General features: G+C 62.3%; 1 protein-coding gene across 2 annotated transcripts; it reads left to right on the forward strand.

Annotated features, from left to right (window-relative positions):
• Nucleotides 1-1,473: 1,473 nt before the first annotated feature.
• Nucleotides 1,474-9,281, forward strand: NES (nestin). 2 transcript variants are annotated; one of them, XM_072918534.1, is made up of 5 exons: nt 1,474-2,426; nt 3,224-3,348; nt 4,128-4,201; nt 4,850-6,583; nt 6,656-9,281. In XM_072918534.1, exons 1-5 carry the CDS (start codon nt 1,614-1,616, stop codon nt 8,788-8,790), a joined length of 4,881 nt encoding a protein of 1,626 aa, XP_072774635.1. In that variant the 5' UTR covers nt 1,474-1,613; the 3' UTR covers nt 8,791-9,281. The 2 variants fall into 2 exon arrangements, with proteins under 2 accessions (XP_072774635.1, XP_030147330.2); XM_030291470.4 differs by having other exon boundaries at nt 4,850-9,281.
• Nucleotides 9,282-17,369: the final 8,088 nt, after the last annotated feature.

Raw genomic sequence — 17,369 nt, forward strand, 5'->3', positions numbered from 1 at the left:
CAGCTGTGCTATGGAAATGAGGAGGAGGAAGATAAAGACGTGCAGCATCACCCGCTGCCCAGAGCTCCCAGATCAATCATCCATCCCTTAATGGCATTTCAGTGGTGAGAGGCAGAGCAGAGCCGGGCCCAGGAGCCGGGCAGGATGTCTGGCCGGAGATGAGCAGCACAGATGATGCCTTTGGGGACCCCCGAGCCGCCTCATCCCCCCTCCACCCCCTCCCCAGGCACCAGGGGAAAACCCCGACCCTCCCAGGGGTTGCTGCTCCCCCATATGGGGGGCGTGGGACCCCCAGCATCTCCCGAGCGGCTCTGGGTGGCCTTTGCCAGCAGAGGGGACTGTTGCTCGTCTTTCCAGAAGCGCTCCCGTGGGACAGCTCGGGAGGAGACATTCCTGCCCTCCTCACCCTGCTGAGGACAGAGCAGGGACCCTCCCGTGGGAAAAATCACCGTCTCCCGGGAGAAAACGCTGGCAAGTCTCTCCCCGAGACGTTTTCCTGCTCCTTTTGTTGGCAGGAACCTCCTAGAGTTCGAAATTCTCCATTTCCGCCCTTCCCCCAGATAAGTCATCTGGGGTGAATAAAGAGAGAAAAATCCAAGCTCCCAATCCCCAAATATTGCACCGTGACTGATGGAAGCTCTGACGGGAACCCAACTTGGAGCCGGCGCTTGCCAAGTCTCAGAGGAGCTGCTCCCGTCGGGCTCCCACACGGACATCTGGAAAGAAAGAAAATCGCAGCTGGACACAGCTGGACACAGCTGGATGCAGCGCCCCAGGGAGCCACTGGCCACACAGCTGAGCTGCTGTCTCTCCGCAGAGGGATTTCCACGCGGGTGGATCCAGGGATCTGCCCTGAGCCCGGAGCAGCCCCGGGCACCACGAGATGTCCTCGGTCACCTGGGCAGGGCTGTGAGAGCCTCGGTGGGCTCCTCTGGGGCTCCTTGCCCAGGTTTTGGAGCTGACAAACCCCCACCGAGGGATGCTGCAGCCAGCGTGGGCATCTGCCAAGTGCCCTTGGACACCTCCCAAGCCCCACGGCAGCGCTCCAGCTCCCTGGCATGACCCTCAGGCTTTAGGGAGGGCATTCCCCACCGATCCACGCCGGGAGAACATCCAAACCCTGCTGCCACCCTGCCGAGGTGGGAAGCAGCACCTTGCTCTTCAGCAGGGCTGCGAAATCAGAGCTCAGCGTCGAGCCCGAGTGGGCTGGAGTGGGCTCGGCTGTGCAAGGGTTAAATCCGGCTGCTCGGCCGGTCTCGGGGGCCTCCCACTCGGCAGCGCAGAGTATGAATAGCTGCGCTCCTCTCCGCTCCAGCCACTCGCTTCCCTGCCCGTTCTTCGGCGCTCTGCTCTTCCTCCCGGCATCTTCCTCCCCGGGCATCTTCATCTTCCTCCCCCGGTATCTTCCTCCCCCGGTATCTTCCTCCCCGGGCATCTTCCTCCCCGGGCATCTTCATCTTCCTCCCCGGGCATCTTCCTCCCCCGGCATCTTCATCTTCCTCCCCCGGCATCTTCCTCCCCCGGTATCTTCCTCCCCTGGCATCTTCATCTTCCTCCCCCGGCGTCTTCCTCCCCCGGCGGCTCCCGAGCCCCGGCAGCCTCCGGCAGCGCCCATGCTGAGCACGGCAAGTTTCTCAGGGCCGAGAGCCCTGCGAGAGGAATCGCTGCAGATGTGGGACCTCAACAAGCGGCTGGAGGCGTACCTGGCCCGCGTGAAGTTCCTGGAGGAGGAGAACGAGGTGCTGCGAGCTGAAATCCAGAGCAGCAAGAACAGCCCGGCCGGGGACTCGTGGAGGGCCAAGTACGAGGAGGAGCTGCGAGCCCTGAGGGATGCGCTGGATTGCGCCTTCAGGGAGAAGTTCTCGGCCGAGCTGGCCAGGGACAACCTCTACGAGGAGGTGCAGCAGGTGAAAAGCAGGTGCCAGAAGGAGCAGGTAGCTCGAGAAGAAGCTAAGAAGCAGCTGTCCTTGAGCAGGAAGGAGCTGGAGGAGGAGAGGAGAGCGCAGATCTGGCTGAAGGAGAGAGCTGTGCAGCTGGAGAAGGAGGTGGAAGCCTTGCTGGAGGTGCACGAGGAGGAGAAAGCGGGGCTGGACCAGGAGATCGCCACTTTCTCGCACAGCCTGGAGAGCTTCCGCTGTGCCCCGGTGGCTTTCCAGCCGGTGGAGGTGGAGGATTACTCCAAGAGACTCTCGGAGATCTGGAAAGGGGCGGTGGAGACCTACAAGACGGAGGTGTCGCAGCTGGAGGGTTCCCTCTGCCAGGCCAAGGAGAACCTGTGGAAGGCGGTGGAGGACAACCAGCAGAGCCAACTGCAGCTGCAGCACCTGGAGAAGGAGCTGGCGGGGCTGAAAGCTCGGAAGGAGATGCTGGAGGAGAGCCTGGCCCGGCAGTGGCAGGAGCAGCGAGGGGAGGCAGAAAAGTTCCAGGCGAGTGAAGGCGGTGGGAAGGAGCTGAGTCCCGGGGAGAGGAGGGGGCTGTGGGTGCTGGGTGGGATGGGAGAGGTGGATGGGAAACAGAGGGAGCAAACCCCAGGCTGCGGAGGAAGATGAGGAGGGCAGGAGGAAGAGCGAAGTGGCTTTGGACATCTCTGCCCCCGGCACAACAGACCCGGAGCCACCAAACTGCAGCGGAGCAGCCGCCGGGTGCTCCCCCAGCACCGTGCCCGGGGCTGTTTGTCCCTGACCCGTGCCAGGACCGGGACCCAGCCCCGGGACAGCCCCAGCACCGGCGGCGGGGCGGGCAGGACAAACTCCCACCGGGTCCGCTGCGGCTGCAAAAGCGATTCAGCAGCGGGAGGCGGAGGCGGGCTGGGCTGGAAACAGCGGCAGCACTGCCCGGGGAAGGGTCTCCCTTTGTTCCAGCTCAGGCAGCAGCCGTGGGGGTCCTGGGGAAGAGAGTGAAGCAGCCTCGGTGCTGCTCTGAAAGTTGTTTCTTTCCCACCGGCCTTTCCTCCCTCTTCCCATCGCTTTTCAGCCGCGCTCATCTTGCCCCATCCTCTGCCCCCCGCGCTATTTTTCGGACACATATAAATAATATCTGGTTTTTTCCGGGTTAAATAAAGGTGGCCCGTCCGCCTTGGACAAGTCCAATTCGGTTTTAAACCCAAGGAGCGCCCAGGCTCCCGTCCCTCAGCATCCCGGGGGACGCACCGAGCCCGCTGCCCGGGGAGCGGCGGGGCTGGGGCCGGGCTGGGGGTGGCCCTGACCCCGCTGTGCTCCCGCAGCTGGCGATGGAAGCCCTGGAGCAGGAGCAGCAGAGCCTGAGGGCGCAGATCGCCCGGGTGCTGGAGGACAGGCAGCAGCTCATGCACCTCAAGATGTCCCTGAGCCTGGAAGTGGCGACCTACAGGTGACAAACGGAGCTGGGCGCGCCTGGCACCGCGGTGGGCACACGGGGAGGGGTTGGCACAAGGCGGGTCAGGCTCGGGGTAGCCCCGTGCCCCTTCCGCAGCCCTTCCAGATGGCCCCGCACAAAGGCGGCCGGCCGGGGACCCGGGGGACCATTAGCATGAGAATAGGGCAGAGCATGATGTCACCCTGCGCGGACACTAATCCCGGCCCCGGGGGGATGGGAGGGGAGGCAGGAGCAAGGGGGGTTCCCTCGGTGCGGTCCGTGTCCTCACGGAGCCGTGACAGAGCCGCGAAACCCCCCGTGCCTCAGTTTACCTCACCCAGCGGGGTGAGCTGGGGCGCGCACAGGGAGCACTCAGCACCCTGCAGCACCCACCCTGCAGCACCCAGCACCCACCCTGCAGCACCCAGCACCCACCCTGCAGCACCCACCTAGCAGGACCCAGCACCCTGCATCACCCACCCTGCAGCACCCAGCACCCTGCAGCACCCACCCAGCAGCACCCAGCACCCAGCAGCACCCACCCAGCAGCACCCAGCACCCACCCTGCAGCACCCAGCACCCTGCAGCACCCACCCAGCAGCACCCAGCACCTGCAGCACCCACCCAGCAGCACCCAGCACCCTGCAGCACCCACCCAGCAGCACCCAGCACCCTGCATCACCCACCCTGCAGCACCCAGCACCCACCCTGCAGCACCCAGCACCCTGCAGCACCCACCCAGCAGCACCCAGCACCCACCCAGCAGCACCCACCGAGCTCCTCTCCCCCTCCAGGACGCTGCTGGAAGCGGAGAGCAGCCGCCTGCAGATACCTGCCGGGGAATTCAGGTTGGCCAACGGTGTGCGAGGTAAGGGAGACCCCCAGCACCACCCCAACATCACCGCCTCACCCTGGGAGGGCTCGTGGGGGGGTTTAGATGTGTTTAAATGTGGATTTAGACACGTTTCCCTGCATTTTCCTGACAGCGGTGCTGCACTAGGAAGGTGTGAACAGCGGCGGGGGGCTCTTGGCTTGGGGCTCACAGCCCAGATAAGGATTATCTGCTCCTTTTTAAAGTTTATCTGCTCCTTTCTAAAGTTTATCTGCTTCTTCTAAAGTTTATCTGCTCCTTTCTAAGGCTTATCTGCTCCTTCCCCTCCTTTTTTAATTCCCTGCCTTTCATGGGAAGGGCAGGAGCGGATCTGCCCAGCAGGACAGGACGGAGGGCTGTGGTAACAAGCTGAGCATTTCCTTTTTCCTCCAAACAAAACAAAAAACACAAAACAAGAAGGAAAACTTGTCACCTGCACACTTTCCCCAGCAGCAGGGCCGCAGCTGGGCACTGCATTGTCCCGGCCCGATGCTGAATCCCCCGGGAGCAGCAGCATCCGCTGCGCTCAGGAGAGAGGAATTTCCCACTTTCCAAGAAGGAGCTGCTCAAAAATAGGAGAGGGAGGGCTGGGACAGCCCCGGAGCGGCTCCTCGCCTGCTCAGGCCTCCACCTCACTCTTTGCAGATCTCAAACTGGAGCTGAGCAGCAGCAGCGGCAGCAAAGTGGTGCCAGCGGGGAGGGGGCAGCCGGCAAAACCCCAAAGCGACACCCCGAGTCCCAAAAGCTCCAGGGAGCTGCAGAAAATCACCTCAGTCCTCCAGGGCACGGCCAGCGGTCGGGTTGGGGGGTCGGGAGCCCCCGGGTGCCCCTCACCCAGCCCGCCCCAGGCTGGCAGAGCCGCCCCTCCGCTCTCCCCCGAGCCCCCCAACCCCTCAGCGCCGGGGCAGGAGAGCTCTGGGGGAGAGGGTCCCGCCTGGCCGGGAGGAGATGGGGCAGCGATCAGCCCGGGGATGGAGTGTCCCCTGTCCCGAGCCTCGGGGGACACTGGCAGTGCCACCCCCGGGGCTGCCCGCAGGCTGCGGTACCCGGCCCGGCTGGTCAGCGAGGCGCTGGAGGACGCGCTGAAGGAGATGGGAGATGATGCTCAGCCCAAAGAGGAGCCCACAGCCACCTCCACATGGGATCTCTGTGCCCCCAGCCCCGTTTTTACCCCCGAGGTTTGTGGGGAGGCTGTGTCCGAGGAGCCCTCAGGGGGTTCTGAGGGTGGGGAGAGCCCCGAGGCAGAGCAGAGGGATGGGGAGGTCCTGCTCCAGGGGCTGGGTGTGGGGAGCAGCATCCTGCAGCACACAGACGGGTCCCTGAGTGCCTCGGCCAGCCGGGAAGATCTGCGAGCATGGGAGGAAGAGGAGGAGGAGGAGGAGGAGGAGGAAGAGGAGGTACCTGCTGTGCTGAGCCCAAGATATCCAGAAGTGGAGGCTCAGGAAAGGGACAATGGTCCTGCTGGGCAGGCAGTGAGCAGCTGGGAAAAGGCAGAGCAGGAAATGACACAGACCCCAAGCCCAGAGCCTTCACACCCCTCAGAGGATGAGGAGGAGGAGGAGAAGGGACATTTCCAACAAGAAGCAGCAGATGTGCAAGAAGAGGAGTGTCCACACAGAGGAGTGGAAGCTGTCGGTGCTGTCCTTGTGGAAAGCCACCTGGTTTCACCCACAGAAGGTCACCTGGAAGAGGATTTTGTTGGTGCAGAGCAGGAAAGGTCTGAGCAGCAGAAAATGCCTCTGTGTGAGACGGATCCGGCTGCAGAGAAGGAAAGGGGACAGGAGGTGGGTCCAGAGCTGAAGGCCTCAGGTGTCCATGAGGCCATCCCAGCACAGGAGGCTTCCACAGGAGATGCTGTGGGAGGGGAGGACACGGGCAGAGTGGGAGATGGGGAGGGAGAAAAGGGAGAGGCCGGCAGGGAGGTGCTGGGAGGAGAAGATCGTGGGGTAGGGCAGGACCCCATGGCAGGAGAGGACCTCACGGCAGGAGAAGACCATGGGGCAGGAGAAGACCATGGGGCAGGAGAAGACCAAGGGGCAGGAGAAGAGCAAGGGGCAGGAGAAGAGCAAGGGGCAGGAGAAGACCAAGGGGTAGAAAACTCTGAGGCAGAAGAAGAGCAAATGATAGGAGAAGACTCTGAGGCAGGACAAGACCATGGGGCAGGAGAAGGCTCCGAGGCAGGAGAAGACCAAGGGACAGGAGAAGACCAAGGGGCAGGAGAAGACCACGGGGTAGAAGACTCTGAGGCAGAAGAGGAGCAAGGGATAGGAGAAGATACTGAGGCAGGAGAAGACCACGGGGCAGGAGAAGACTCCAAGGCAGGAGAAGAGCAAGGGGCAGAAGGCTCCAAGGAAGGACAAGACCATGGGGCAGGAGAAGGTTCTGAGGAAGGACAAGACCATGGGGCAGGAGAAGGCTCCAAGGAAGGACAAGACAATGGGGCAGGAGAAGGTTCTGAGGAAGGACAAGACCATGGGGCAGGAGAAGGTTCTGAGGAAGGACAAGACCATGGGGCAGGAGAGGCTTTGGGAGGTGCCACCCCAGAGGGGGAGAGCAGAGCCCCAGAGGAGCCCGAGGACCTGCAGGAAAGAGAGGGAGGAGAACAGGAGGAGGAGGAAGAGGAGCCCTGGGGACGGGGGGATGATGGCCAAGAGCCCTGCCCAGAGGACTGGGAGGTGACAGCAGAGGACTCTGAGGGACTTTTGGGGCCAGAAGAGGCAGCCTGGGCAGACGACACCCCCAGCAGCGCAGGAAGGCTGCACAGTGAGGAGACACACGGCGCAACGCCAGCAGAGCTGGAGGAAGGCCAGGAGGATGATGAAGACGATGCCAAGAGCCAGGAGATGAGGCAGCAGCGGGCACTGCCAGAGGATGAGCCAGCAGCAGGGCTGGCACGGCTGGGCAGCGTGGCAGAGCCTGACCCAGCACCTCCAGGTGCCCCCGAGCGAGGGCACAGGCAGGAGATGGCCGAGGTGCAGGAGGAGCTGCAGGAGGAGCTGCAGGATGAGGACACCACCGAGGGGCTCAGCCCAGGCCTGGAGAAGCTGCAGAGCTCCGAGCTGGTGGCACTGAAGCAGGTGCCAGGTGCCAGTGGTGAGTGGGCACTGGAGGAGCCCCCCAAGGACCTGGAGGCCACCACGGGCAGCAGCAGGAGGGTGGAGCTGGAGGACACGCTGCCGGACAGCACAGCCCTGCTCCTCTACAGAGAGGAGGTGCTGGGTGTGGGGACAGCCAGCCCAGACCCTCCAGAGAGCGAGGAGACCTCGGAGACAGCACCCACGAGTGGCACAGCTCAGGAGGGTGACGGGTGGCTGCAGGGGGGGGACAAGCCACCCACTCCCACCGTGCCAGACAGCCCCGAAGAGGAGGCAGGGGCAGAGGGGGCTGAGGAGGAGGAAGGTTATTTCATGGTCTCTGCTCCCAGCCAAGAGGAAGCTGAGATCTCCGAGGACTTTGAAGAAATTAAAGTTGAAGCAACTGAAGGCAGCCAAGATGGTCTGAGGGCTCCTGGAGAAACATCTCCAGCGCCAGAGGGCAAAGAGCACCTCGAGGTGCTTGCTGCAGAAGCAGATGAGGATGTGGAGATGCCCACTGAAGAAGAATCTGAGGTGCCAAGGGATGAGGACAACGCTGCTGAGCTGGAGGAAGGCCCAGAAGAAGATCCCGGCTGCCTCGGGGTGGTGGCACCATCAGCAGGAGGTTCTGATGAGGCACCCCAGGGTGCCACAGGCACGGCAGCGTGGGAGGAACCAGAGCCCTCTGAAAGTCTGGCTGCTGAGTCTGTGGAGCTCCAGCACACAGCTGAGCTGGAGAGGGATGCCAGGGCACCAACAACCCTCCCGGGCTTGGCAGGGCGGGAGGAGCAGGAGGAAGAGGAGGATGAGCCCAGCACGGCTCTCCATGGCATGACCAAGGCCACCCCTCCAGCAGAGCAGCCTCTGGAAGAGCAGACACCCACGGAGGAGGAGGAGGCACTCGGCAGTCAGAGCCTTCCTCCCCCCAGGAACGGGCAGGGAGGTCTTCCAGAGGCGATCCCAGACATCCCTGACCCACCTGTCCTCCCTGCAGACATGCCGGGGGATCTCATGAAGGACTCGGATATTTTGGAAATAGTTGAGCAGGCCCTGGAATTCAACCAGGAGCTGATGGGGGTGAGGCTGGCAGAGGGTGGGCAGGGTCCTGGCAGGAGTGAGGTCCTCCAGGATGCAGGAGAAGAGTCCTCGTGTGCCTCATCCAGCGAGGAGGAGCCAACGGTGCAGGAGGCACCGGAGATGGAGAACGGTCTGCACCGCCAGGCCAGCCTGGAAGACCTGGCTGAGTTCACCGAGGAGCTGCTGAACGGCACCACCAGCATGGCCCCAGCTCAGGAGATGCCCACAGACACCACAGAGCCCTCGCTGGGAATGCCAGAGCAGCCCCCCAGCCCTGGAGATGGCACTGCCACCAAGCTGGGGGATGGCACCCCGAGGGGGAAGCGTGCTGGAGCCGAGCCCAGCGCTGTGCCCCCTGCTCTGGGGGAGGATGTTCTGTGCCTCCCACCCGGGCTGAGGGCTGAGCAGCAGCCCTGGTCCTCAGGGGACGAGTGACAGCAGCCAGGGGCATCCTTCTGGTACCCCCTTCCTGCCAAAACCCGGTACCTCCACTCGTCCCAGCCCTCTCCTGATGCTTCCCCAGCTCCTTGAGGTTTTTACCATGTTTGTGTGGATTTTTTGCACCCTTTCTCAGAGTGAGGGAGCACCGAGTTGTCCCCCTCTGCAGCCCACCCAAATTCGCATGTTTGCTCTGGGACCCCCTGCTGCATTTTGAGTTTCCTCCTGGGCGGGTTGCCGTGGCTGTATTTAATTTAAACTCTGTGTTTCCCCATTTTCTGCGATCCTCCCCCTCCAGCTCCCCCAATATTTGTCCCAGGAGGTCCAACTGGAGGTTAGGGACCCCCCACCCCCCAAATTCCCCCCTGGGACTCAGCATTTTGGGTACATCACCCCAGGGTCCCCAGCCCCAACCCGACCCTGGGGGCTGAGCCACACTGGATGTATCCCCTGCCTCGACATTAATTTAATAAAACCTCATCCTCCCACTCAGGGCCTGGCTCTCCTCACTCTGGGGGTGGGGAGCAGGGCTGGGGGGCAGGGGGGGCTGTGTTTTGGGGGGGGGGGTTGCACTACCAGGCTGCTTTTGGCTGGGAAATGCCCCTGGGGGCATCCAGCAGCACGGGCTGGGGGCAGGATCAGTGAACTCTGAGACAACCAACGGCACATCCCACATCCCTGGTGGCCCCCAGCCCTGGGGTGGTGCTGGCCCACTCCTGTGGTGGTGATGCCCCCAGGGGGGTTCCCCCATTCCCAGGGTGATGCAGCCCCCACGGTGATACCCCCAGGAGATGCTCCCCCATTTCCCAGGGTGATACCCCCAGGAGATGTTCCTCCATTCCAGGGCAATGCCCCCAGGAGATGTTCCCCCATTCCAGGGTGATGCAGACCCCCAGGAGGAGGATCCTCCATTCCCAGGGTGATGCAGCCCCCAGAACAATACCCCCAGGAGATGTTCCCCCATTCCTAGGGTGATGCAGCCCCCAGGACAATGCCCCCAGGAGATGCTCCCCCATTTCCCAGGGTGATACCCCCAGGAGATGTTCCTCCATTCCAGGGCGATGCAGCCCCCCAGGAGATGTTCCCCTATTTCCCAGGGCGATGCAGCCCCCAGGGTGATACCCCCAGGAGATGTTCCCCCATTCCAGGGTGATGCAGCCCCCCAGGATAATACCCCCAGGAGATGTTCCTCCATTCCCAGGGTGATGCAGCCCCCAGGACAATGCTCCAAGGAGGTTCCCTCATTCCCAGGGTGATGCCCCCAGGAGATGCTCCCCCATTCCCAGGGTGATGCAGCCCCCCAGGAGATGCTCCCCCATTCCCAGGGTGATGCAGCCCCCCAGGAGATGTTCCCCCATTCCAGGGTGATGCAGCCCCCCAGGAGATGTTCCTCCATTCCCAGGGTGATGCAGCCCCCAGGACAATGCTCCAAGGAGGTTCCCCCATTCCCAGGGTGATGCCCCCAGAAGATTTTCCCCCATTCCCAGGGCGATGCAGCCCCCCAGGAGATGTTCCTCCATTCCCAGGGTGATGCAGCCCCCAGGGTGATACCCCCAGGAGATGTTCCTCCATTCCCAGGACAATGCCCCCAGGAGATGCTCCCCCATTCCAGGGCGATGCAGCCCCCGGGGGTTACAGACCCCATCCCTGGTGTGCTGCTCCCCCACCCCCAGAGCGATGTCACCCCCCGAGGCAGGACCGACAGCCCCGCCCGCCGTTCCTGCCCGATGTGGGCACGGTGCCCGCGGCACAACCCGCACACCCCGGTGGGGCTGCGGGGGGCTCAATCTCCCCGTTGTGCAGCAGAGCCGAAGAACGGGTTCCTTCATGCCGGGCGAAGGGCTGAGTGACCCGGGACAGGGCACACGGTGCCTCGGGTGGCGCTGGCACCGCTGGCACCGCTGGCACCGCCGGCTGTGCTCCCGGTGCCCGATTTAGCTCGGTGGTTCCCGCAGCGGGGATGCTCCGAGCCAGCAGCGATAAGAACCCGACATTTCCCCGCTTTCCTCCGTGCCAAAGTCCCCCTGCCCTGCCCGGAGGCGACAGATTCCTTTTAAGGTGAAACTGCGAGCGCCGGGAGATAAAATCCCCTTCCGAGGGGCTGAATCCGCGCTCCATCCCACCTCGGCCCCAGCGGAGCCCCCCGAGCCCCCCGAGCCCCCCGAGGGGTCCCCGAGGCCCGCGGAGGAGGGGGAGGATGGAGAGGAGGGGACAGACACGGCCCGGGAGTGCGGGGGGTGAGGTGACATTCCTCCCGAAATGAATCCGCATTCCTGCGCCGGGACAGGGCGATGAGGGGGCGCAGATGGCGGGGGGAGGGGAGCCCTTCATCCCCGCCAGGAGGAGGAGGAGGAGGAGGAGGAGGGGAGGAAGAGCTGAAAACCGGGAGTGCTGAAATTGGGGGTGGGGGAGATTTGGGGTCTGCAGCCGGGGGGGAGAGAGAGAGCCCTGGTGGGGCTCCGGGGCTGGGAGGGGATGGGATCCCCAAAGGGACAGAGTGTCCCCAAGGGGACAGAGTGACCCCAACAGGACCGAGAGTGTCCCCAAAGGGACAGAGAGTGTCCTCAAAGGGACAGAGAGTGTCCCCAAGGGGACCGAGAGTGTCCCCAACAGGACTGAGAGTGTCCCCAAAGGGACTGAGAGTGTCCTCAAAGGGACAGAGAGTGTCCCCAAAGGGACCGAGAATGTCCCCAACGGGACAGAGAGTGTCCCCAAAGGGACAGAGAGTGTCCCCAAAGGGACAGAGAGTGTCCCCAACGGGACTGAGAGTGTCCCCAACAGGACAGAGAGTCTCCCCAACAGGACCGAGAATGTCCCCAACGGGACAGAGATGTCCCCAAGGGGACCAAGAGTGTCCCCAACGGGACCGAGAGTGTCCCCAACAGGACCGAGAGTGTCCCCAATAGGACAGAGAGTGTCCCCAAGGGGACCGAGAGTGTCCCCAACAGGCTGTCCCCAACAGGACCGAGAATGTCCCCAACGGGATTGAGCGTGTCCCAGCAGGAGCAAGGGTGTCACTGGTGGGACCAAATGTGTCCCCAAAGGGACTGAGCGTGTCCCCAAAGGGATTGAGTGTGTCCAAACAGGAGCCAGTGCGTCACTGGTGGGACCAAATTTGTCCCCAACAGGACAGTGTGTCCCCAAAGGGATTGAGTGTGCCCCAAAAAGGTTTGAGTGTGTCCCCAAAGGGACTGAGCATGTCCCAGCAGAGCTGAATGTGTCCCTGATGTCACCCAGCATGTTCCCAGTGAGATGAAGGGTGTCCCTAATGGGACAAAGCGTGTCCTCAGTGGGATCCCAGAGTGTTCCCAGTGGGATCTGGACTGTCCCTCAGCCCTGTGTGACCACAACAGGATCAGCATGGCCCTGGGGGGACCAAACATGACCCTGGGGGGACCAAACGTGGCCCTGGGGGGACCAAATATGACCATGGGGGTACCAAATATGACCCTGGGGGTACCAAATATGACCATGGGGGGACCAAATATGGCCCTGGGGGGACCAAATATGACCCTGGGGGGACCAAATATGACCATGGGGGGACGAAAAATGGCCCTGAGGGGACCAAATATGGCCCTGGGGGGACCAAATATGACCCTGGGGGTACCAAAAATGACCCTGGGGGGACCAAACATGGCCCTGGGGGGACCAAATATGACCATGGGGGGAACAAATATGACCATGGGGGGACCAAATATGACCCTGAGGGGACCAAAAATGGCCCTGGGGGGACCAAACATGGCCCTGGGGGGCACAAAAATGGCTCTGGGGGGACCAAATATGACCATGGGGGGACCAAATATGACCATGGGGGGACCAAACATGGCCCTGGGGGTCCAAAAATGGCCCTGGGGGGACTAAAATGGCCCTGGGAGGACCAAACATGGCCCTGGGGGGACCAAACATGACACTGGGGGTACCAAATATGACCCTGGGGGGACCAAAAATGACCCTGGGGGGACCAAAATGGTCCTGGGGGTACCAAGTATGACCCTGGGGGGACCAAAAATGACCCTGGGGGGACCAAATATGACCCTGAGGGGACCAAATATGACCCTGGGGGGACCAAAAATGGCCCTGGGGGGACCAAACATGACCCTGGGGGCACCAAACATGACCGTGGGGGGACCAAATATGACTTTGGGGGGACCAAATATGACCATGGGGGTACCAAATATGACCCTGGGGGGACCAAAAATGGCCCTGGGGGTACCAAACATGGCCCTGGGGGGACCAAAAATGGCCCTGGGGGTACCAAAAATGACCCTGGGGGGACCAAAAATTACCCTGTTGGGACCAAATATGACCCTTGGGTGGACCAAATATGACCCTGGGGGTACTAAAAATGGGCCTGGGGGGACCAAATATGACCCTGAGGGTACCAAATATGACCCTGGGGGGACCAAACATAGCCCTGGGGGGACCAAATATGACCATGGGGGTACCAAATATGACCATGGGGGTACCAAATATGACCATGGGGGTACCAAATATGGCCCTGGGGGTACCAAATATGGCCCTGGGGGGACCAAAAATGACCATGGGGGTACCAAATATGACCCTGGGGTGACCAAATATGACCCTGGGGCGACCAAATATAGCCCTGGGGGTACCAAATATGACCCTGGGGGGACCAAAAATGGCCCTGGGGGTACCAAAAATGACCCTGGGGGTACCAAATATGGCCCTGGGGTGACCAAACATGGCCCTGGGGGGACCAAATATGACCATGGGGGTACCAAATATGACCCTGGGGTGACCAAATATGACCCTGGGGGGACCAAATATGACCCTGAGGGGACCAAACATGACCATGGGGGGACCAAATATGACCCTGGGGGGACCAAACATGACCCTGGGGGGACCAAATATGACCATGGGGGTACCAAAAACGGCCCTGGGGTGACAAAATATGACCCTGGGGGGACCAAATATGACCATAGGGGGACCAAACATGGCCCTGGGGGTACCAAATGTGACCCTGGGGGGCACTCGGGTCCCTGGGTCACCCCATAAGTGCCCTGGCTGGGGCTGCAGCTTGGTCCCCTGACCCCAAATTCCATCAGCCCCAAGCAGAGTGTTCCTGGCCCCACGGGCAGCACCCGCTGGGGTGTGCAAAGGGGGGGCAGGGGGTCCTGGGGGGTGCTGCCAATTGTTGGCCGGGCTGGAGCTCTCAGAGCCCCCCACCCCCCGCAGCCTGGCCCCCCGCCAGCCAGGGAAGGGTTTTGTTTCCTCCCGGCCTGGCCGAGGGGATTTTCAATGGAGGCCACACAAAAACCTCCCTGTGGGGTGAGCCGGGAGGGGGATGAGGCGGGATGACCTCAGCGATGACTTCATTCCTCTCGCAGCTCCCAAAAATTCGTGGGAACCTTATAAGGAAAGGACTAAAAATACATCAGGAGGGGGTGCGGGCAGCCCTCGCTCCCCCTCCCCAAAATGAGCCCTGGGGGTGTCGCCAAGGGGGGGTTCACAGCGGGGACAATCCATAGGGACCCCAAAATCCCCACGGGGGAGCAGAGCAGCGCTGTTGGTGCCACCCCGGGGTGGCATCAGCGGTGCCCATCAGCACCGTCCCCTCCCGTGGCACCTCCAGGGCACCCCTCGGGCACCCCTTCACCCGGGGCAGACCCGGAATAGCTGCCCCGGAGCTAAAATCGGCTCGGGGGGCTCGCTCAGCTGCCGGGCCGTGCCCCGGTGCGGCGGCAGCTGGGCCAGCCCGGCCCGGAGGATACCGGGGCCGAGCCCGGGGCAAACCCGCCGGGAATGCGCGGCTGGGGCTGTCCGTCAGCGGCGGGGGCGGGGGAGGGGGAGCCCGGGATGGTGGGCCCCGAGCTCTGGGGATGCACCCCAATTCCTGGGAATGCACCCCAATTCCTGGGGATGCACCCCGATCCCTGGGGATGCACCCCAATCCCTGGGGATGTACCCCAATCCCTGGGGATGTACCCCAATCCCTGGGGATGCACTCCAATCCCTGGGGATGTACCCCAATCCCTGGGGATGCACCCCAATTCCTTGGGATGCACCTCAATCCCTGGGATACACCCCAATTCCTGGAAATGTACCTCAATCCCTGGGGATGCACCCCAAAACCTGGCACACGGACACGGGTGTGGCACAAGGGCATGGGTGTGGCACAGAGACATGGCTGTGGCACACGGGTGTGGCACAGGGACATGGGTGTGGCACAGGGACATGGGTGTGCCACAGGGACATGGGTGTGGCACAAAGACACGGGTGTAGCACAGGGACACGGGTATGGCACAGGGACACGGGTGTGGCACAGGGACACAGGTGTGGCACAGGAACATGGGTGTGGCACAGGGACATGGGTGTGGCACAGGGACATGGGTGTGGCACACGGGGTGTGGCACAGGGACACGGGTGTGGCACAGGGACATGGGTGTGGCACAGGGACACGGGTGTGGCACACGGGGTGTGGCAAAAGGACATGGGTGTGGCACACGGGTGTGGCACAGGGACACGGGGTGTGGCACAGGGACACAGGTGTGGCACAGGGTCACAGGTGTGGCACAGGATCACAGGTCTGGCACTCCGTGCCTCAGTTTCCCTCATCCCGCCTGCCACGTCCCCGCCACAGGCAGGAAGGGGATGAGCCAAGGACGGGGAGAGGAGAATCCCCCCCCAGATTTGGGGACAGCCACCTGCGCAGGTGGCACTGGGACAATGGGGCCGTGTCCCCAGCCCCGGGCTGGCCCCGGTACCCAGTGCCCAGGGCAGGGCTGGGGCGCGGTGCCAGCCCAGGGACACGTGCTGGGGACAGGATGTGACCGCGGCCAGCCCTGAGTCACCGCTGGCACCCGACCCGGCCCGGGAGGGGACAGCAGGGGACAGGAGGGGACAGGAGGGGACAGGAAGGGCCCTTGGCTCCGGGCACATGTCCCCAACAGCTTCCACAGCGGGGCTGGGGGCTTCATTCCCAGTTGGGGACCCCATTCCCAGTTTGGGACTCCATTCCCAGTTAGGGACCCCATTCCCAGTTTGGGGACTCCATTCCCAGTTTGGGACCACGTTCCCAGTTTAGAGACCTCACTCCCAGTTTGGGAACCACTCCCAGTTTAGAAACCCCATTCCCAGTTTGGGGAGTCCATTCCCAGTTTGGGGACTCCATTCCCAGTTTGGGACTCTATTTCCAGTTTGGGGACTCCATTCCCAGTTTGGGTCCCCATTCCCAGTTTGGGACCCCATTCCCAGTTTGGGACCCCAGTCCCAGTTTGGGACCACATTCCCAGTTTGGGGACTCCGTTCCCAGTTTGGGACCCCATTCCCACTTTTGGGACCCCAGTCCCAGTTTGGGGACTCCATTCCCAGTTTGGGACCACATTCCCAGTTTGGGAACCATGTGCCCAGTTTAGAAGCCCCATTCCCAGTTTAGAGATCTCATTCCCAGTTTAGAGACCTCACTTCCAGTTTGGGAACCACTCCCAGTTTAGAAACCCCATTCCCAGTTTAGAAACCCCACTCCCACTTTGGGAACCATGTGCCCAGTTTAGAAACCCCATTCCCAATTTAGAAACCAGATTCCCAGTTTAGAGACCTCACTCCCAGTTTGGGAACCACGCCCAGTTTAGAAACCCCATTCCCAGTTTGGGGGCTCCATTCCCAGTTTGGGGGCTCCATTCCCAGTTTGGGGACTCCATTCCCAGTTTGGGACCACATTCCCAGTTTAGAGACCTCATTCCCAGTTTGGGAACCCCATTCCCAGTTAAGAGACTCCATTCCCAGTTTAGAGACACTGTTCCCAGTTTAGAGGCCCCGTTCCCAGTTTGAGGAGCCCATTCCCACTTCAGAGACCCTCTTCCCAGTTTAGGGGCCCCATTCCCAGTATGGGGAGCCCATTCCCAGTTCAGAGGCCCTGTTCCCAGTTTAGAACCCCCATTCCAGTTTAGAGACCCTGTTCCAGTTTAGGGGCCCCATTCCCAGTATGCGGAGCCTATTCCCAGTTCAGAGGCCCTGTTCCCAGTTTAGGGACCCCAATCCCAGTTTAGAACCCCCATTCCAGTTTAGGGGCCACATTCCCAGTTTGGGGAGCCCATTCCCAGTTTAGAACCCCCATTTCAGTTTAGGGGCCCCATTCCCAGTCTGGGGAACCCATTCCCAGTTCAGGGGCCCCATTCCCAGTTTAGGGACCCCATTCCAGTTTAGGGACCCCATTCCCAGTTTAGGGACCCCATTCCCAGTTCAGAGACCCCATTCCCAGTTTACAACCCCCATTCCCAGTTTGGGCAGCCCGTGCCAGACCCTGCCCCCCGCCCATTGCCCCCGGGGGCAGCAGCAGCAGCAGCCGCAGCTCGTGGCCGGAATTCTGCGGGAATTCTGGGGGAATTCTGCGGGAATTCTGCCGGAATTCTGCGGGAATTCTGCGGGAATTCTGCCGGAATTCTGCGGGAATTCTGTTACATTCCCAGGCTCGCTGGCCCGGGGGCAGCAGCTGCCGCCAGGGTTTGGGTTTCGGGCAGGGGGGGACCCCCCGAGCCGGCCCTTCCTCCTCCTCCTCCTCCTCCTCCTCCTCCTCCTCCTCCCCCTCCTCCTCCTCCTCCTCCTCCTCCCCCCAC

This window comes from Taeniopygia guttata, chromosome 25 (genome assembly GCF_048771995.1).
Source record: "Taeniopygia guttata chromosome 25, bTaeGut7.mat, whole genome shotgun sequence".
In the NCBI taxonomy this organism is placed as follows: Eukaryota; Metazoa; Chordata; class Aves; order Passeriformes; family Estrildidae; genus Taeniopygia; species Taeniopygia guttata.